The sequence below is a fragment of the Schistocerca serialis genome, chromosome 1 (assembly GCF_023864345.2).
Source record: "Schistocerca serialis cubense isolate TAMUIC-IGC-003099 chromosome 1, iqSchSeri2.2, whole genome shotgun sequence".
In the NCBI taxonomy this organism is placed as follows: domain Eukaryota; kingdom Metazoa; phylum Arthropoda; class Insecta; order Orthoptera; family Acrididae; genus Schistocerca; species Schistocerca serialis.
This window is the reverse complement of record NC_064638.1, coordinates 570,180,975-570,203,861: the sequence shown is the minus strand read 5'-3', so window position 1 is coordinate 570,203,861 and position 22,887 is coordinate 570,180,975. Positions and strand designations below refer to the sequence as shown.

Here is a 22,887-nt window from a genome sequence, read left to right as displayed (position 1 = left end):
GGGCACTCTTTTATCCTAGAGGTGGACAATTGCCCCTAAAGGCGGACAACAATGATCAACTGCATGAGGATTCCGAAGCCGATGGAAACCACTGCATTAAAGACAGGTAATGTGCATCCACAGGACATATGACCTGTGACTGAAAAAGCGTCATGATTATCTCTCCATTGGCAAAAGATTTCGGAATAGTCACCGATTCGGATCTCCGGGAGGGGACTGCCAAGGGTGAGGTGACCATGAGAGAGAGAGATTGGAGAATCAACGAAAGGATAACGTTCTACGAGGGTTGTTTTTTAAGTAAGGGCCGTTTTTATTTTTTAAAAAAGATACAAATACTTTTGTAAAAAAACTTTTATTTTCTGATTCTACACACATTTACCTATTTTTCTACGTAGTTGCCTTGTTTATTTAAGCACTTGTCATACCGTACAACTAAGTTTTTAATTCCCTCTTCAAAGAATTCGGCCGCCTGCTCCGACAGCCAAGAGTTCACGGCTGCTTTCACTTCATCGTCGTCATTGAAGCGCTGCCCGCCGAGATGGTGTTTCAGGTACCGGAAAAGGTGAAAATCGCTAGGAGCAAGGTCGGGGCTGTATGGTGCATGGTCCAAAACTTCCCAGCCAAAAGAATCAATCAAATCCAGAGTCTTTTGAGGGGTGTGAGGCCTAGTGTTATCGTGCAGGAGCAAAACTCCTTTTGTCAGCATGCCGCTCCATTTGTTTTGAATTGCTCTGCGGAGCTTCTTTAGAGTTGCACAGTAGGCATCTGAGTTGATTGTAGTTCCTGCGCCGGTCCCAGAACACAGTTGCCATAATCTTGCGCTTTGACAGCGTCTGTTTGGCTTTGACCTTGACGGGTGAGGTTGTGTGTCGCCATTCCATCGATTGTCGCTTGCTTTCGGGAGTGATATGGGATACCTATGTTTCATCTCCAGTGACAATTTGACTCAACATGTCATCCCCTTCTTCCTCATAACGAATCAAAAAGTCCAATGAAGTGACAAATCTTTTCCCTTTGTGGTCCTCTGTGAGGAGTCTGGGTACCCACCGAGAACACAGTTTCTTAAAGTTTAGGTTTTCAGACACAATTTTGTACAAAACCGATCTTGAAACTCGTGGAAATTCCAAAGAAAGAGTGGAAATTGTGAATCTTCTGTCCTCACGAATCTTTGTTTCGACTGCAGCCACCAAATCATCAGTGATCACAGAGGGCCGGCCTGAGCGTTCTTCGTCATGGACGTTTTGACGGCCATTTTTAAACTCTCTAACCCATTGACGCACTTCACTCATTGCATTCAAGCCATAAACTTCTGTTAACTGACGATGAATTTCTGCAGCTGATAGGCTTCTCGCGGTCAAAAAACGTATCACTGACCGTATCTCACACGCGGCGGGCGATTCAATAATCGTAAACATTATAAAGTAGCACAGCGATGCGTACACGTCAGCTACAGAGCTGCAACTTGCATCAGTGTGAACGGGAAGGATGCCGGCAAGTGGCGCGGTGGCTTGTTGCGGCGTCCGCGCGAACTACGGGACTATACGCGCGAACGGCCCTTACTTAAAAAACAACCCTCGTACAATTCGGGGCGTGTAATGTCAGAAGCCAGAACGTGGTAGGGGGACTAGGAAATCTGGAAAGGGAAATGCAAGCGCTCAATCTAGATATAGTAGCGGTAAGTGAAGTGAAATGGAAAGAAAAGGATTTCTGGTCAGATGAGTATAGGGTAATATCAACAGCAGCAGAAAATGGTATAACGGAGTAGGATTCTTTATGAACGAGAAGATAGGGCAGTGTGTGTGTTACTGTGAACAGTTCAGTGATAGTGTTGTTCTGATCAGAATCGACAGAAAACCACGTCTACATGCCGATGTCGCAAGCTGAAGATGAAGAGATAGAGAAAGTGTATGAGGATATTGAAAGGGTAGCACAGTACGTAAAGGGAGACGAAAATCTAATAGTCATGGTGGACTAGAACGCATTTGTAGGGGAAGGAGTAGAAGAAAAGTGACAAGAGAATATGGGCTTGGGACAAGGAGTGAGAGAGGAGAAAGACTAATTGAGTTCTGTAATAAATTTCAGCTAGTAATAGCGAATAGTCTGTTCAAGAATCACAAGATGAAGAGCAGGTATACATGGAAACGGCCGGGTGGTACGGGAAGATTTCAGTTAGATTACATCATTGGTAGACAGATTCCGAAATCAGATACTGGATTGTAAGGCGTACCCAGGAGCAAATATCGACTCAGATCACAATATAGTAGCAGTGAAGAGTAGGCTGAAGTTTAGGGCATTAATCAGAAAGAAGCAATACGCAAAGAAGTGGGATGCTGAAGTACTAAGGAGTGACAAGATACACTTGAAGTTCTCTAAGGCTATAGATGCAGCAATAAGAAATACCTCAGTAGGCAGTACAGTTGAAGAGGAATGGACGTCCCTGAAAAGGGTCATCACAGAAGTTGGAGAAAAAAACACATAGATACAAAGAAAAGTAACTGCGAGGAAACCGTGGATAACAGAAGAAATAGTTGAGTTGTCAATGAAAGGGGGAAGTACGAAAATGTTCCGTGGAACTCAGGAACACAGAAATACATGTCGCTGAGGAATGAAATAAATAGGAAGTGCAGGGAAGCTAAGACGAAATGGCTGCATGAAAAATGTGAAAAAATCGAAAAAGAAATGATTGTCGGACGGGCAGACAGGCATACGGTAAAGTCAAAACGGTGACATTAAAAGCAAGGGTGATAACATTAAGAGTGCAACGGGAATTCCACTGTTAAATGCAGAGGAGAGTGCGCATAGGTGGAATGAATACATTGAAAAGTCTATGAGGAGGAAGATTTGTCAGATGTGATAGAAGAAGAAACAGTATTCCATTTAGAAGAGATAGGGGACCAATATTAGAATCAAATTTAAAAGATCTTTGGAGGACTTAAGTTCAAATCAGGCCGAAGGGACGGATAACATTCAGAATTTTTAAAATCATTAGGGGAAGTGGCAACAAAGCTACTATTTACGGTGGTGTGTAGAATGTATGAGTCTGGCGACATACCATCTGACTTTCGGAAAAATATCATCTGCAAAATTCGGAAGACTGCAAGAGGTGACAGGTGCGAGAATTATCGCACTATCAGCTTCACAGCTCATGCATCAAAGTTGCTGACAAGAATAATATACAGAAGAATGGAAAAGAAAATGGATGATGCGCAGCATGACGATCAGTTTGGCTTTAGAAAAGATAAAGGCAACAGAGAGGTAATTCTGATGTTGCGGTTGATAATGGAAGCAAGACTACAGAAAAACCAACACGCGTTCACAGGATCTGTCGGCCTGGGAAAAGCGTTCGATGATGTAAAATGGTGCAAGATGTTCGAAATTCTTAGGAAAATACAGGTAAACTATAGGACGACCAAGCACTCGGATTAAAAAGGGTGTAAGACAGGGATGGAGACTTACCACATACTGTTTAATCTGTACATCGAAGAAGCAATGATGGAAATAAAAGAAAGGTTTTTTAGTGGAATTAAAATTCAAAGTGAAAGAATATCGATGTTACGATTCGCTGATGATGCTGCTATCCTGAGTCAAAGTAAAGAAGAATTAAATGATATGCTGAATGCAATGAACAGTGTAATGAGTACAGAATATGGATCGAGAGTAAATCGAAGAAAGACCAAAGTAATGAGAAGTAGCAGGAATGAGAAAAGCGAGAAACTTACCAGGATTGATGGTCACGAAGCAGATGAAGCTAAGGAATTCTGCTATCTAGGAGTAAGGAAGACATCAAGAGCAGACTAGCAATGGCGAAAAGGGCATTCCTGGCCATGAGAAGTCTACTAGCATCAAACATAGGCCTTAATTTGAGGAAGAAATTTCTGAGAATGTACATCTGTAGTACAGCACTGTAGGGCAGTGAAACATGGACTGTGGTTGAACCGGAACAGAAGAGATTCGAAGCATTTGAGATGTGGTGCTACAGACGAATGTTGAAAATTAGGTGGACTGACAAGCTAAGGAATGAGGAGGTTCGGTGCAGAATCGGAGAGGAAAGGAATATGTGGAGAACACTAATAAGTAGAAAGGACAGGATGATAGGACATCTGTTAAGACAGGAGGGAATGACTTTCATGGTACTAGAGGGAGCTGTAGAGGGCAAAAACTTGACGAACTTGGCTGGAACGACTGCGCGCGTTTGACAGACCTTTCGACAATAAACAACGGACTTCATAGTTTGTTAACAGGAGCCTAGTCTCCCATGGTGCTACAAACTACAGTATTCAGCAACGCCTTATTTCTTAATACGTGCGCAACCGTTCTACATCTTAGAAGGCTTGTGATGTTGAAATCTGCCACGATCTTTTTGCCACTCGTAATTACGGCCACTTGAAATACCCAAGCCCAATTTCAGCTGCCGATTCGCACTGGAAATTACTTAAAAATCGTTTAAACCAGTATTATCTGGCTTGCCGCTTTCAACTAAGAAATGAATACCCGTGGACATCACTAGCTGTTACTAATGCGCGCGATATTGGGAACTGCGGCCGTCTTATTATCGGCGCAATGCTCATTGAAGGGGAATGACGGTTATTAGACCCTCTCGTGCATCGTGTCCTCAAATGAGTGCATGTAATGTTACCTCATTCCTCTCATCGTGTAAATCTGATCAGAGCACAAACGTGCAGGTTTCTTAAATGACCACAAATGATAGTTTCAAGAATGTCTGCAAGATGGCAGCAGAAGTTGTTGGAGAGTGGGAAGCGTAGTTTTGTCACTACATTGTTGGATTAGCACTGAAGCGTTGCTGTGAAAGATTTTACACTGATTTGTGGCTAAAAGTACCACAGTCTGTGTTGTAATTGGTTTGTTGATAACTATTATGGATTATTTGACGACTTTTACGGCCACCTGAACCGCATGAATATTTAGTTCCGTAGTAATGACATCTATCCTTATCGTCTGTCAAGATAACTTTCCATTACTGTCTTCAGTTCATATGGAATTTTTTTCTTTCCTTTTATGCTTCTGTAATGCAGTATTTTATTCTATGCTCTTTTCTAAAATTTGCTTAATGTAGCTTGGATTTTTAGCACAACCTCAAAATACTATTTTTATTTGCGTACATTCAGGGAAAGAAGAACAAAGTTTACGTTAGGTGTCTTCTTTAGCATCTCCTTGGTCTTAAAACTGAAAGAGCTAAACATATGTTACGTTGGTATCATTCACAATAAGACTGCAGGTCGTAGAAAGAAAACTCAGTAGGGATAGTAATTAATGCAGTAGGGATGCTGCCGTTCTTCAGTGGTAACGTCAACGAAAGGTGTTACTGTCTCAAGATGGATTGACAGGTCACTTGTTACTTATATATCATCATATACTTAAGTAGAACAGAACGAAATTGTTAACCAGTTTAGTTGCAAGGACATAATGTTTACAGAGCTGAAGAGACCCCCGCGTTGCTGAATTTCATAAATTCAAGTAGTACGAGAGAGGGTTTCACCTGATGGATTCTTTGTATTTCCCTCTAGTGAAGTGACACTAGGTACATTAGGTGGTACATGAGGATTTTGTACCACACGGTGAATGTAGCTGTGTTAAATGCCTGAATGCTCTGGAAGATGAATGGATAAGAAAATATGGATCTGTTAGACTTCGAAAACAGAGTGGTCTTTGGACTAATAAACTGGGAAAGTAGAGATTACAAGTTCAAGTTGTTATCGGAAGATTAAAAAAAAACTGTGACGTATCCAATGGGTTGCAGCTCGATGGTGGGACGGAATGGCCCTCAAAGTCGAGCGGTCCACTTGCTGACGGGTATCACGATTGGGACTGTTGACGTAATTCATGCTACATCTGTGAGAAGCGTAATGTTTGTGTGTGTCTCCTGAATGTATGAAACAATTTCATTCCACAAATTAAAAGTCAGGATGGTGTGTACATACAGGGTGTTTCAAAAATGACCGGTATATTTGAAACGGCAATAAAAACTAAACGAGCAGCGATAGAATTACACCGTTTGTTGCAATATGCTTGGGACAACAGTACATTTTCAGGCGGACAAACTTTCGAAATTACAGTAGTTACAATTTTCAACAACAGATGGCGCTGCAAGTGATGTCAAAGATATAGAAGACAACGCAGTCTGTGGGTGCGCCATTCTGTACGTCGTCTTTCTGCTGTAAGCGTGTGCTGTTCACAACGTGCAAGTGTGCTGTAGACAACATGGTTTATTCCTTAGAACAGAGGATTTTTCTGGTGTTGGAATTCCACCGCCTAGAACACAGTGTTGTTGCAACAAGACGAAGTTTTCAACGGAGGTTTATTGTAACCAAAGGACCGAAAAGCGATACAATAAAGGATCTGTTTGAAAAATTTCAATGGACTGGGAACGTGACCGATGAACGTGCTGGAAAGGTAGGGCGACCGCGTACGGCAACCACAGAGGGCAACGTGCAGCTAGTGCAGCAGGTGATCCAACAGCGGCCTCGGGTTTCCGTTCGCCGTGTTGCAGCTGCGGTCCAAATGACGCAATGTCCACGTATCGTCTCATGCGCCAGAGTTTACACCTCTATCCATACAAAATTCAAACGCGGCAACCCCTCAGCGCCGCTACCATTGCTGCACGAGAGACATTCGCTAACGATATAGTGCACAGGATTGATGACGGCGATATGCATGTGGGCAGCATTTGGTTTACTGATGAAGCTTATTTTTACCTGGACGGCTTCGTCAATAAACAGAACTGGCGCATATGGGGAACCGAAAAGCCCCATGTTGCAGTCCCATCGTCCCTGCATCCTCAAAAAGTACTGGTCTGGGCCGCCATTTCTTCCAAAGGAATCATTGGCCCATTTTTCAGATCCGAAACGATTACTGCATCACGCTATCTGGACATTCTTCGTGAATTTGTGGCGGTACAAACTGCCTTAGACGACACTGCGAACACCTCGTGGTTTATGCAAGATGGTGCCCGGCCACATCGCACGGCCGACGTCTTTAATTTTCTGAATGAATATTTCGATGATCGTGTGATTGCTTTGGGCTATCCGAAACATACAGGAGGCGGCGTGGATTGGCCTCCCTATTCGCCAGACATGAACGCCTGTGACTTCTTTCTGTGGGGACACTTGAAAGACCAGATGTACCGCCAGAATCCAGAAACAATTGAACAGCTGAAGCAGTACATCTCATCTGCATGTGAAGCCATTCCGCCAGACACGTTGTCAAAGGTTTCGGGTAATTTCATTCAGAGACTACGCCATATTATTGCTACGCATGGTGGATATGTGGAAAATATCGTACTATAGTGTTTCCCAGACCGCAGCGCCATCTGTTTTTGAAAATTGTAACTACTGTAATTTCGAAAGTTTGTCTGCCTGAAAATGTACTGTTGTCCCAAGCATATTGCAACAAACGGTGTATTTCTATCGCTGCTCGTTTAGTTTTTATTGCCGTTTCAAATATACCGGTCATTTTTGAAACACCCTGTACTTTGATGTATTCTTTGATATTACTAATAAAAGTCGTATGTAAGTTAGTCTCTTTCGTTCTCACTGCCCTCATATGAGGACGCCTCCCTGTTACTAATAAATGTAAGATTTCGGCCCGATAACTAGCATATGACTGGGTTAAAAACGGGAGCTAATATAAGTTTTTTTCAGTGATTTATTTTAATTTTGTGGTAAATACACTCTAAGAAAACAAAGACGCACCACGAAGGAGTTACGCAAATTGTTCGCAAATTGATAAGTATACAGGTGTCGACGGAAAATAAAAAATTGTGAACTTTGACGGCCAATGGATGAATGTGTGACGCTGCAGCGCGATTGCGACACGCAGCTAGTTTAAATAGGGGACACGTCGATACCAGGGCGGCAAAGTCTTTGCAAATTGTATTCAGCGTGCCCAGTTATATAGCGACTATGCTTCGCAGACGGGCGCGTGAACAACATACGCAGATGACAACATCTGAGGGAGGACGTGTAACTGGACTCAAAGAAGCTGGTTGTAGTAATCGGCGAATCGCTCGACGTTTGAATATGAGCGATGCCACTATTGGACAGTCAGCAGGAATGGGTTAACCATGGTCGAACGTCAAGAAGAAATTGGTCGACCTAGAGGGACGACAGAACTTGAGAACCGAGCAGTCATCACAGAGGCACTCACAGCTCCGGATTCATCATCATTGACCTCAAGGACCATTAACAGGCGAATTTCAGAAAAGGGGCTGAGCTGACGGCGCCGACTTCCATTGATCTCCATGCACCAAGAAACCCGTTTGCAGTACAGTCGGGCACATTCGGCCTAAAATCTCATGGAAACGAGTTAAACTGCCTTCACTGACGAGTTCCGCTTCGACTTCAGGCCTGATGACCAGCGAATACGTGTCTGGAGACGTCCCAGACAGCAGTGGGATATCAACCTCTCTCTCGCCCGACAGCCAGCAGTGACGGTTTGGGGAGCCATTTCATTTCATAACAGGACCTCTTTGGTCGTCGTCCGCATCATCCTTACAGTACACCGGTAGTTCGCCGATATTCTGCGCCATCTTGGCCTTATATTTCAGCAAGATAATGTCCGTTCACACAGGGCGAGAGTTTCTGCCGCTTGCCTTCGTGCTTGCCGAATCCTACCTTGGCCCGCAAGGTCGCCGTATATCTCCCTAATTGAGAACTTTTGTAGCATTATGGGCTGGGCCTTCAACCTAGCTCCGGATTATGACGATCCAACGCCCCACTTGGACAGAATTTGGGGCGATATCCCTGAGGAGAACAGCAACAACTCCATCAATCAATGCCAAGCCGAATACCTACTTGCATAAGGGCCAAAGGTCGACCAACGCATTATTGACTTTTTCAATTTGTAAACCCCTTTCTATCGATCAAATCATCAAATTGCCCCGAAATTTTAATCATTTGTTCGTCTGTACATGTACATCTCATCTACAGATTTCCGTCCCATTCGGATAATTCGTTGGTGCTCAGTCGTGGTTTCTTCTTCTTCGAGTGTATTTGGAATCACGTCGTTCTAACAATATTTTGAGCACCTGTACAATTAATCTCGCCGCGCAGGTGACGGAAACTCTGTCGATTTTTTGCTGCTTGCTATGGAGTAATGCAACAGACGCCAAATCAAACCATCAATAGAAATTACATGAAGATTCATATATGCACAGTAGTGATTAGACATCCAGACGAACATTTAAAGCCGCGCGGAGTGGCCGCGCAGTTAGAGGCGCCATGTCATAATCGTGCGGCCCCTCCCGCCGGAGGTTCGAGTCATCCCTCGTGCGTGGGTATGAGTGTTGTCTTTAGCGTTAAGTTAGTTTAAATAGTGTGTAAGTCTACGGACCGATGTCCTCAGAAGTTTGGTCCCTTGGGAGTTCGCACACATTTGAACATTTTTGAACCTTTAAATACTGCAGTCATATGGCTACAAACAACTTGAGCAGTGTATGTTACAGACCAAAGCCATCAGCAGCGAAGAAACTAAAGATAGCAATAGGCCCCTGCTGAAGACTCTCTGAATGACAATGGCATACTCTGTTAACAATTATCTCACGAAGAAAAGTCAGGAACTAAAATTTATTCGTCAGACAAAGACAAAGTGGTGAAATGCTGGGTAAACTGAGAATACTGTTACAGAAGTAAAGAATAAGGCCACTGACACAGTGAATCTTGCTTGTGCAATGCAGATGAGTCTGACTGTGAATATGAAATGCAGGACAAAAGAAAGATTTCGTTCAAAGGTAAAAAAACACAGAGGCGACTGTGTAGTCTATATATCTACCTTCACATTCATGCGTAATCTTGGGTGGTTCATTGTTACCTGTCTCTTAACACAATCGACCGGAGACTGTATGAAAATATCAGTGTTTAGCACAGTGTCATGTGTTTAACACATCAGTCTGGAAAAAGTAACATTTTCTTGAGTAATTATTCTCTTCCGTTCCGCGAAAACAAATCCCTTATTCTAAAATTTCTAAAAATTCTGAGTCTTCATAAGCCGAGTTCACACTAACAGACACACAAATTTCAGCTGGCACGATGAAGGAACTTCAAATGTTAGAGAGATTTTTTCCGACAGAAGAATGCATTTTACAGAACATTTGCACAGAAATTTGTTATGGACAGTATACTACAGTTCTCAGCCTGCCACTCTGATAATATTTCTGAGCTTGAAACACTATTCCTCCCCCCGTTTCAAAATACAGGGAGAATCAAAAAGGGCTTTTACAACTTTGGAATGATCTATAAATTTATTGAGAACTTACAGAGTCGGTAATTTTGTAGCAAATGAACAAGTCTGTCCGCAGCTCGTGGTCTTGCGGTAGCGTTCTCGCTTCCCGCGCCCGGGTTCCCGGGTTCGATTCCCGGCGACGTCAGGGATTTTCTCTGCCTCGTGATGACTCGGTGTTGTGTGATGTCCTTAGGTTAGTTAGGTTTAAGTAGTTCTGAGTTCTAGGGGACTGATGACCATAGATGTTAAGTCCCATAGTGCTCAGAGCCATTTGAACCATTTTTTTTAACAAGTCTGATTCACTACCAGCAAGACGGTGCACCACCTCATTTACTCACATAAGTCCGAGGTTCCCTCTATCATCGCTTCCCAGGTCGGTGGATCGGCCGAGAACGGCCAATCGCGTGGCCGCCTCGCTCCCCAGATTTGACACTGCTGGTAGTTTTTCTCTGGGGTTTCTCTGAAGGTCGTTTATGTTCCTTCCGTACCAAACAATGTAGCGGACCTGAAATCAAATCTGCGCTGCCGTTGCACAAGTTACGCCCGATTTTCAGCAATGAGTGTTGGAAGAAATTGATAACCGGTGGGATGTTTGCCGCATCACAAATGGTAGTCACATCGAACGAAAATGACACACTTTTACGTGAATGTGGTAAAACCAGCCACTAAACCAGCGAAGAGAGGCGTAGACTCCAATGTGTAGACTACGTCTAAGAGCAACTTCCTAACGTCCTACAACAGAATACGTACGGTCGTATCCACTATGTTTGCTGTCTGTTTTTTCTGCTGAATACTCGCATCGGAAATAAGCGAAAAACCTTTAACTCGAAGGACAGGGGACTAAAACATTCTTTCGTGTTAATGATGCACTCGAAAAACAGCCATCCAATCTCATCATAATTTATTACATTACAGTAATTATGCAAAAGTTTTTTCTTATAAGTACACTCAGTCTCTGCAAGAGATGTGTTACTGTTTTGTCTTAGAATAATCTCCAGAATTTGGCACTTGACAAAAGTGTTCCTGTATCACACTCTGTTATCAAATGACACTTCCACCGATTCTGTGGTTCAAATGACTCTGAGCACTATGGGACTTCGTTCTGTACTTTATTGAAACCTATCAATTGTGAAGGAACACAAGATGAGAACTATAAATAAGAGAACAATGTAACCAGTATTAAAACTTGGATTTTTCAGTTACGACCTGTTTCGGAGACTCCATAATTGACTGACTGGTGTTTTAGTTCAGAAGCATTGCTCCCAGGAAAATAACCAAGTCGAAATTTGTAGAAAGGTCGCTACTATATCTACACTCCTGGAAATTGAAATAAGAACACCGTGAATTCATTGTCCCAGGAAGGGGAAACTTTATTGACACATTCCTGGGGTCAGATACATCACATGATCACACTGACAGAACCACAGGCACATAGACACAGGCAACAGAGCATGCACAATGTCGGCACTAGTACAGTATATATCCACCTTTCGCAGCAATGAAGGCTGCTATTCTCCCATGGAGACGATCGTAGAGATGCTGGATGTAGTCCTGTGGAACGGCTTGCCATGCCATTTCCACCTGGCGCCTCAGTTGGACCAGCGTTCGTGCTGGACGTGCAGACCGCGTAAGACGACGCTTCATCCAGTCCCAAACATGCTCAATGGGGGACAGATCCGGAGATCTTGATGGCCAGGGTAGTTGACTTACACCTTCTAGAGCACGTTGGGTGGCACGGGATACACGCGGACGTGCATTGTCCTGTTGGAACAGCAAGTTCCCTTGCCGGTCTAGGAATGGTAGAACGATGGGTTCGATGACGGTTTGGATGTACCGTGCACTATTCAGTGTCCCCTCGACGATCACCAGTGGTGTACGGCCAGTGTAGGAGATCGCTCCCCACGCCATGATGCCGGGTGTTGGTCCTGTGTGCCTCGGTCGTATGCAGTCCTGATTGTGACGCTCACCTGCACGGCGCCAAACACGCATACGACTATCATTGGCACCAAGGCAGAAGCGACTCTCATCGCTGAAGACGACACGTCTCCATTCGTCCCTCCATTCACGCCTGTCGCGACACCACTGGAGGCGGGCTGCACGATGTTGGGGCGTGAGCGGAAGACGGCCTAACGGTGTGCGGGACCGTAGCCCAGCTTCATGGAGACGGTTGCGAATGGTCCTCGCCGATACCCCAGGAGCAACAGTGTCCCTAATTTGCTGGGAAGTGGCGGTGCGGTCCCCTACGGCACTGCGTAGGATCCTACGGTCTTGGCGTGCATCCGTGCGTCGCTGCGGTCCGGTCCGAGGTCGACGGGCACGTGCACCTTCCGCCGACCACTGGCGACAACATCGATGTACTGTGGAGACCTCACGCCCCACGTGTTGAGCAATTCGGCGGTACGTCCACCCGGCCTCCCTCATGCCTACTATACGCCCTCGCTCATAGTCCGTCAACTGCACATACGGTCCACGTCCACGCTGTCGCGGCATGCTACCAGTGTTAAAGACTGCGATGGAGCTCCGTATGCCACGGTAAACTGGCTGACACTGACGGCGGCGGTGCACAAATGCTGCGCAGCTAGCGCCATTCGACGGCCAACACCGCGGTTCCTGGTGTGTCCGCTGTGCCGTGCGTGTGATCATTGCTTGTACAGCCCTCTCGCAGTGTCCGGAGCAAGTATGGTGGGTCTGACACACCGGTGTCAATGTGTTCTTTTTTCCATTTCCAGGAGTGTAGATTGAGCGCTTGCATTTCCCTTTCCAGATTTCCTAGTTCCCCTACCACGTTCTGGCTTCTGACATTACACGCCCCGAATTGTACGAGGGTTGTTTTTTAAGTGAGGGCCGTTCGCGGGTATAGTCCCGTAGTTCGCGCGACTTCCTGGACTTGCGCCAGATGGTTGAGAACTGTGGGGTCCTCCTAAATAGATAGGTGTGCAACACACATCGGAGGCTGCTACTCAGATAGCTGACTGTGTGTGGGGTGCACACAAGGGTTTTTTAGATTAGGCGACTCTCCATCCAATACAGATTCGTCAGCTGTAGGCAACCAAGAAGTATCAGTCTAACAAAAAATTACCTCTCACTGGTGAGAGTTTTAAAATTCTAATACTAAACTTCCGGAGCGTTCGCAACGAAGTGCCAGAGTTTGAAGTGCTACTGAAAAGCAATGAAGCTCACGTAATACTAGATGCGGAAAGGTGGTTGGGGCATGAAATTGAAAGCATTGAGATTTTGGGGGGAAACTTTAAGTGTATATCGAAACAGGAAATGGAAGTGGTGTATTTGTCACAGTAGACAAGAAAGTGAAATCCACTGAGATCGAAACTGAAGTGTTAAGAATGGGCATAAAATACTTGGCTCCTTCTGTCGCCCACCAGACTCATCTCTTGATGTAACCGAAAACGTCCGAGAACGCCTCATTTCACTTGTACCGTCAGATCCCCAATCGTACTGTAGTCATCAGTGGAGACTCTAACCATCCAACAATTAATTGGGAAAATTACAGTTTGGTTGGTGGTGGGCGTGAAATGGCATCCTGTGAAACATTACTGAATGCTTTATCTGAAAATTACCAGAACAGATAGTTCGGAACCCCACTCATGATGGAAGTATATTGGGTCCAACGGCAACAAACAGACCTGCCCTCTTTGAGGATGTCAACGTCGAAACTGGTATCAGTGACCATGAAGCGGTTGTGGCAACAGTGATTATCAAAGTACAAAGGACAACTAAAACAAGCAGAAAGATAAACTAGATAAAAAAAATCAGCACTGTCATATCTCAGTGAGGAACCTGAAACTTTCAGCACAGGACAGGAGCCTTTCAGCGCAGGACAGAAGCATGTAGAGGAACTACGGCTCAAGTTTAAAAGAACAGTTGACCATACACTGGATAGGTATGTATCACGTTCAGAGCAGTTCACAATGGGAGGGGCCCTCCATATGGTATATAGTCACTGTAAAGAAACATCTAAGGAAACAGAGATTACTACATAATAGGTATAAACGCGTTTGGCTGTCAAGAGAGAAACTGCTGAAATCGTTAAAGTTGAACAAAGCTCTTGGGCGCAGTGGAAACCCCAACAGATTCTATACTGAATTTGCGGCTGAGTTAGCCCTTCTTATAACTATAATCTATCCTAAATGCGTCGAACAAAAAAACCATGCCCAGTTCTTGGAAAAGAAGGGTAGAAGTTATACACACAGCTCTCGTCCAATATCCTTGACATCGATTTGCTGTAGAATCTTAGAACATATTCTGAGCTCAAACATAATGAAGTATCTGGAACAGAATGACCTCCATGCCAATCAGTCTGGATTTCGAAAACATCGATCATGTGAAACCAAACTTGCACTTTTCTCACATGAGATACCAAAAGCTTTGGATTAAGGCAGTCAGGTAGTTGCAGTATTTCTTGACTTCCGAAAAGAACTTGACTCAGTACCTCTAATACCCCTATTGTCAAAAGTATGATCATATGGGGTAGCAAGTGAAAATTGTGACTGGATTGAGAACTTTTTGGTAGGGATGGCTCAGCATGTTATCTTGGATGGAGAATCGTCGTCGGGTGTAGAAGTAACTTCGGTTGTGCCCCAGGGAAGTGGGTTGGGACCCTTGCTATTCATGTTGTATATTAGTGAGCTTGCAGACAATATTAATAGTAACCGTAGGCATTTTGCAGATGTGCAGTTATCTGTAACTAAATACTGTCTGAAAGAGGCTGCATAAATATTGAGTGAGATCTTGATAAGATTTCAAAGTGGCGCCAAGATTGGCAACTTGCTTTAAATGTTCAAAAATGTAAAAATGTGCATTTCACAAAACGAAAAAATAGTATCCTATGACTATAATATTAATGATTTACTGTTGGAATCTACCTACTAACAAAAACACCTAGATATAACACTTTGCAGAGATATGAAGTGGGATGATAACATAAGTTCAGTCATGGGTAAAGTAGGTGGTAGACATCGGTTTATTGGTAGAATACTGGGGAAGTGCAGTCAGTCTAGAAAGGAGATTACTTACAAATAACTCGTGCGACCGGTTCTAGAATGTTGCTCAAGTGTGTGGGACCCGTAACAGGTAGGACTTAACGGGATGTTGAACGTATACAGAGAAGGGCAGTGTGTGTGGTCGCAGGTTTGTTTGATCGGTGGGAAAGTGTCACAGAGATACTGAAGAAACTGAACTGGAAGACTCTCGAACATTGTCGTAAACTATCCTGAGGAAATCTATTAACAAAGGTTCAATAATGTGTTTTAAATGATGACTCCAGGAATATACAGTGGTGGACATATTTAATGCATCACCTCTTACAATTAACAATTTTTGTTTCAATCATTGAATAACTGAGCTAAATTTGCCTGATTTCTCTTGATTTCTATCAGAAATGAATATACACAATAATTTTTGTATCTATAAAAATGTTTTTCATAATTTAACACTTTCTTGAAAAGTGAGTGTATGTGGATACGTCAGCTATTCTGTTTGCTATTCTGAAATATAAATACTAATGTTGAAAGAAACACTGCATATTAATGTTGTAACATAACACTGATGGATGTTAGTGTTTGTATTGCCTCATATGAACACACTGTTGCATTTAATATTTTGTTGCTGCATTATGCGCCTTCATCACCGCTTGGCATCGTGAATGCATTGAAAGAATTAACTTTCTAATGTACTCCTCATTCAGTTCATGAAAGCACACACTCAGAAGGGTCTCAAACAGCTCCCGTTTATTCCGTGGCTTCTTTTTGGTAGTAGCATCTCCCATAACCTTCCAACAGTTCTCAATAGGATTGAGATCAGGATTGTTTCCAGGCCACTCTCATACTCGAACCCCATTTTGTTGAAGGAAAGATTTTCCCTGAAATGTAGAAGTACGTGATAATTAACCAAGAAAGTAATCTGCTTCGTGTTTGGTACAAATATTAGTCATAGGACTCACCTTCAAAGCTTTATGGCAAGGAGCGGAGTCATCCTGGAAAATGCGATTGGAAACATCTCCAAACTGGTCTCTAATTGTTGAGATACCCTTCATTGCAAGGATGCTTATGTAGGCATCTGCGTTGACAGTGCCATTGATGAAGTCCAGACGACCTACTCCATGACGGGAAATGCACCCCCAGACCATCTGTCCTTGTGGGTGTTTGACTGTATGTGTTATGCATGATGGCAAAAATTCTTCACCTTTTCTTCGATGCACGAACACTTTTCAATCTGAGCCATGCAGATTAAATTTGGACGCATCTAAAAAGGTTACTTTGTTCCACATCTCTGGGTCCATGTCGCCATTGCCCATTGTAGTCGCTGTTGCCGCATTATCTTGGTCAATAAAGCCTTTCTTCTAGGACGACGGGCTGAGAGTCCAGCCCCCAGTTTCTTACAGTTCTACTGGTTACTGAGATGTTGCACGTTTCTTCCCAGTCTCCCTTTAGTTCAGTTGATGACAGGCGAGGATCGTTGAGCGAAAGCCTTTTGAATACTCTGTCCTATTTGTCAGTAGACGCCCTTTTCCGACCTCTTCCTTTCTCACGATCAACATTTTCTATTTTCCTGTATTTTTTCAGTAACTTCGAAATCGTAGACTGATTAAATCCTGTCTTAGAGAATGCCTCTCTGGTGCTGAGAACAACAGACGAATAAGCAAGTATAGCAGCTTTCTATTCTGGCGTTAATTCAACTGACCTTCCCATTTCTCACTGCAAAGTCTCAACTCAGAATGGCAGTATAAACACTGATTTCATTGTAAAACCAAACGACAACAACAAAGAGTTGTGTATTGTTGGAAAACATGCGTCAAGAAACTTCCTGGCAGATTAAAACTGTGTGCCGGACCGAGACTCGAACTCGGAACCTTTGCCTTTTGTTCTACCATCTGAGCCACCCAAGCACGACTGACGCCCCATCCTCACAGCTTTACTTCCGCCAGTACCTCGTCTTCCACTTTCCAAACTTCACAGAAGCTCTCCTGCGAACCTTGCGGAACTAGCACTCCTGGAAGACAGGACATTGCGGAGACATGGCTTAGCTACAGCCTGGGGGATGTTTCCAGATGTTTGGAAAGTAGGAGACGAGGTACTGGCGGAAAAAAATCTGCGAGGACTGTGCGTGAGTCGTGCTTGGGTAGCTCAGTTGGTAGAGCCCTTGCCCGCGGTAGGCAAAGGTCCCGAGTTCGAGTCTCGGTCCGGCATACAGTTTTAATCTGCCAGGAAGTTTCATATTAGCGCACACTCCGCTTCAGAGTGAAAATCTCATTCTGGATGCTTGAAGAAGTCAGATTATTAACACATTACTGCCCATTGTCCCTTTTTTGGGACGCGTATATTTTACTTATTTCTACGTAAGCAATGGAGCTTTTAGTCGGTATTGTTGCACCTGTAGGTTCAACTAACTGCTATAATGCCTGTAAATGTAAAATAAATAACTTTTTTCTGAGTACTTCACTTCAGGAAAATTATAAACTTGCCGATTTTTTTTTTCTCTCACTTGGCAGCACTGTATGTCTGCTGGTAGTTCCTGGACGACAATGAGCTGTGATTTAGTTGTCTGGGCGTGTTTGTTATGAACATACGGATGTCCGCGTAAGATTAAGTAAACTTCTGATTTTTTCAAGTAAGTGCAATATCGATATCTTTTATGCGTCCCAATAATGGGACAATGGCATGTTACACTATCATTTATTGTTGATGTGCCCTGTTCTTGTATACAGTTATTATACAGAGAAGAATTGCATTTTACGTTCTTCATATCTGCTTTTTTTCATATTCTATTCAAATTTTACGATTCCAACAGGATAAAAACATGCCGCGTGGACTTACACTATCAAATTTGGATATAAAATTTGGTGTCTTACAAGTTACTATGGCTTTCTTTATAATTTTTCGCCATACTGTGGCAAGACTGACAAGAAACAGGAGCCTTTAGGTGCAAAGGTAATAAATGAACTAACCAGCATGATTCCAGAATCAGAGTATCCGAATTATAAGCTTTTCTTTGACAACTTTTTCACCAGTGTTGACACACCGATCACACTCGGAAAGAGTAAAATGAAAGCTGCAGGAACAATAAGAGAGATCGGAACTAATGCATGTCCTTTAATTGACTCGAGAAGAATGGCAAAAGAAAAGGAACGAGGATTCTATGACTACATGTTTGACAAAGAGAACGAAGTTCTGGTTGTGAAATAGAGCGACATCAAACCAGTATGTGTAGCGACAAATTACTGTACTATTACTCCTCTGAGTTCTACTAGAAGATACTCATGGGCAAAGAAAAAGGAAATATCTGTTAAAATGCCACATGTCATTGAAGAAAACAATGCCCTTATCGGTGGCGTAGATCTACTGGACACGCAGATATCACTTTATAGGACGAGGATAAGGTCAAAGAAATGGTGGTGGCCATTATTCACACAGATGATAGATATCTGCGTAGTAAACACATGGCGTGCATACCAAATTTCTAATTCTAATGAGAAGCTCTCACTTTTGGATGTCCGACGGAGAATAGTGATCTTTTACCTATCAAAGAAAACAGGATCAGTACCAAAACGCGGAGGACCACAAGGAAGTAAATTGATGGGAGGACGAGTGAGCACAGATGTACGACTAGATCCAGGAAATCATTTCATTGTGCCAAGTAAAACACAGAAGAGATGTGCTTACTGCAACAAAAAAGTGTGATAGGTGCAATGTTGGTGTACATGACAAGTGTTTTGCTTCATTTCATACTGAATAGACATGCAATAATATTAAAACATTCTTTATTTATTGTTTGTGTTGTTTCTTACAATATTATGCATGGAGAATAAGGTTGTGAATTTGGTTAGCGCATTTGGCCAATGTCCCAAAAATGGGACGGTCTGTAGTTTTTGTTCTAATAAGCTGAAAATTTTCAAAACAACTTTTTATTCAATTAATCACTCAATGTAACGTTTTTATGTATAAAAGTTTGCAAAAAATAATCCGATAGAATTTTGGCCAGTAATGGGTTAAGGCAAGAATATGTCAACAAAGTTTAGCAACAATGGGACAGCTATAACGTGAAGCAAAGTGCTGCGAAAGACAAAAAGACGAAGTATTTCATGGTGATGCAATAGACATTTCCACCACTGTACTACAACCCCTTATTTATCGCTTAACAGGAATCGCTAGGATAACATTAAGAGTGATTACTGCAGGCACAGAGGCATTTAAACAATCGTTCTTCCCCCGCTCCATACGTGATTGAAGCGGAAAGACACCTAGTAACTGGTACAATTGGACGTAGCCTCTGCCATGCGCTTCACGAAGGTTTGCAGAGTATAAATGTGGAGTAGTGTTACAGTAGCCATATTGTTTACGGTGTTTGCCGCTTGTTTCCTTTATCACTTGACAAAGACGGCGACTCGTATCGAATATTTCTCTATATGCAATTCTCCTACAGTCTAACAATAAAATTAATTAGCTCCTTGTGTAAGTGTCACTTATCAACTCTTAATTACCAAAACGCAAGGTTTCCAATAAAAAAAATCCTTTAGTGTCATAGTGCAGCTAATAAATTTTATACGTGTCATCAGTCATTTCACTTCTGCAGTATGTTCACATATATTTTACAGAGCTACTTTTTTTTTTTTTTAAAGTGAGCCATTTCTATTCGACCGCCAGTTATAAGTAGCTTAAATTTTTGACTGCAACTTCAGTGTTTCTGCTTTTCCTTGTGTTGTAGGAATGCATACTTCCATTTGTAACAGCATGCTGTTTCATTTAGGCTTTTCCTGGTGAATAATATGACTTGTAGAATATGTCGAAGACAGTGGAAGAATTTGCAGTTTTCTGCGTAAAGGTTTGCAAGAGTTTTTAATGTTAGAGATTCTGTGGCTCCTGCAGTCCTTTTTTGTGCTATAAAACAGCTTTTGTTGGGAGCTTAATTTTCCCCCAGAAAAAATTACCCCGTATCACTGCAAAGACTCTGGTTGGGGAAAGTAAACACTTTTCACCACCTCCTTTGATGTGCACCTGGAAATAATTTTAATGCTGTAGCAGATGGGCTTTTAATGTTGGTGGAGCATTCGAGTGCTGAAGCGTGTGCAGCCTTATCGAGAGACGCGGAATGCTGCTGACGCGACGCCGCCCGGGCCTGGGAGCCCCGCCGCTTACCCCCTCGTGTTGTTGTCGGTGCAGGCGATGCGGAGGATCGGGCGCGCGGCGCCGCCCATGAAGACGCACACGGACTGCATGACGTCGCGGCACATGGTGCGCCTGCCCGGCTTCATCGACGTGCACGTGCACGTGCGCGAGCCGGGCGCCACGCACAAGGAGGACTTCGCGTCGGGCACGGCGGCCGCGCTCGCCGGCGGCGTCACTATGATCATGGCCATGCCCAACACCAACCCTGCCATCACCGACCACCACTCGTTCACGCTCGTCAAGGAGGTGAGTCTGCTGCCTGCCTATGGTGGTAACTGAAGACTGCATTTTACTAATTTATCCCTCCTTTATCGACTTTTTTCAATAAAACCTCTTTTCCGTCGTTTATTTTACGAGGGCAAGGTATAAAGTAACCTCCTGCCTATAAACATTAGTATAGGTCAAGCAATATTATTCGAAAAATCTTACAAATATACATTTGTATCACTTCTCCACAATCCAGCACATTGCCGAGGCTACCACTATGGGTCATCCCCTTTCCCGTTCTACTTGAAACTGGAGCAAGGGAAAAACGATGGTTTGTATGCATCTTTACGAGCCCTGATCTCTTTTTTCTTTTGTCACTACATGAGATGTATGTTGATGGCAGCAGAATAATCCTGCAGTCTGCCATAAATGATAGTTACCTAAATTTTGTCAGTTGTGTTCTGTGAAAAGCACACGGGCTTCATTATAAATCACCTATATTTTCCTAGAATTCTTGCCGTAAACTGAAGTCTTCTATTCACCTTTCCTACAACAGATCTTATGTCCTCATTCTATTTCCTGTTGCTTTGCAGCACTACAGCTCAATATTTAATTGACATGACTGTTCAAGTAGCACACCACCAATGCTGTATTCAAACATTATGTTGTTGTTGTTTTTCCTACCCATATTCATAAACTTAGATTTTTTTCACAATGAAATCCAGTTGTGGTTATCCCAGAAAAAAGAAATTCTATGAAAGTTATCCTCCTACAGTCTCTCAAAGACCAAGCTTTCCAGTACACTGCATTGTCGTCAGCAATTGCAGATTGCTGGTCACTCTATCTGCCATATTGTGTATATATATGAGAGAGAGAGAGAGAGAGAGAGAGAGAGAGAGAGAGAGAGAGAGAGAGAGAGGGAGAGAGGTCCTATAACACTTCCCTGAGCACGAGTTATGATAGCCTTGACTCTGATAAACACTCACCATCCAGGACAGTGTGCTGGGCTTTATTACTTATGGATATTACAGTCACTTGAATCACTGAGAAACAATTTCATGTGCTCAGACCTTTGTTCGTTAAATCTGCAGTGTGTCAAATGCTTTCCAGAAATCTAGGAATATGGAATCTGCGTGTTGCCCTTCATCTGTAGTTCACAGTATTTCCTGTGAGAAGAGGGCAAGCTGAGTTTCACATGAGTGATGCTTTCTAAATCTTTGTTGATTTGTGAACATAAACTTTTCTCTCGCGAGGAAACTTGTTATATTTGAACTTACAATATGCCCAAGAGCTCTTCAGCAGACCAATGTTAAGATTCTTAGTCGGTAATTTTGCTGGTCTGTTCCTTTACCCAGGCATATGGGAGTCACCCAAACTTTATTTCAATCACTTGGGACTGCCTGCTGGGTGAGAATAAAATACCAGTGGTGAAAAGTAATCTATTGATACCAAATTGGTGTTCCACCTGGCTCTCACATCTTCTATGTTTTCAAGTTTTTTGGCTGCGTTTCAACACTAGATTTGCCTATTTCTGTGTCCTTCGTACTGGAGTTCGTGTGGCAGCTAAATGATAGTATATCTGTGTGATTCTCCTGCATGAATGATTTTTTTGAAACACACAGTTATTTTTTGACATAATCAAAATTCAGTTACTTTAATTATTTATGACATGTTGTAACAGATGTGATCCTAAATGTTGCGTGTGATGGGTGAGGGCAAGGGGGTTTCATGATTTTTGAGGCACGCCCCTCCCCACAAAAAAGTTGTATATTTACATCAATCACTATTCTTTTCAGTTTCTTGTCCATGTGGATGGACTTCGGTTCTGACCACATGCAGGAACATTCCAACCTAGTAAAGGCAATCTTACATAGGCTAACGGTGCTTGCTGCTGCCAACACCAAACTTTTTGCGAGTTCTGCAAACAATAAGAAGTTAAGTAAGGCAAGATAGAAACACCCTTCACTTCAACTAAAGTGACAGATTTTGATTTCATGAATGTAGGTGGGTGTTTTTGGTAGAGAGCAGACCTGTTTTAAGAACTGCATTCCTAAGAGAATACTGATAATGATCAATGCACACTTCAATTTCATATCGTGTAAATTATGATGTTGCCAAGTTATGTATGTTTTTCCTATTTTTAAATAAATTGCTTGATAAGTATCATTCTTGAATTTTCGGATAAATGGTTTTCAGATTATTTTGTTGTTGTTGTTGTTGTTGTTGTTGTTGTTGCAATTGTAGGCCTGTGCCACTCATTAAAAGT

At 43.0% G+C, this 22,887-nt stretch overlaps 1 protein-coding gene across 1 annotated transcript in view; it reads left to right on the top strand.

Moving 5' to 3' along the window:
- LOC126476194 (CAD protein) overlaps nucleotides 1-22,887 on the top strand; it is a 554,755-nt gene that overhangs the window by 462,065 nt on the left and 69,803 nt on the right. Inside the window, exon 21 of the mRNA XM_050103525.1 lies at nucleotides 20,409-20,660. Within this exon, the coding sequence (XP_049959482.1) occupies nucleotides 20,409-20,660 (252 nt within the window). The remainder of the gene's footprint in view (nucleotides 1-20,408; nucleotides 20,661-22,887) is intronic.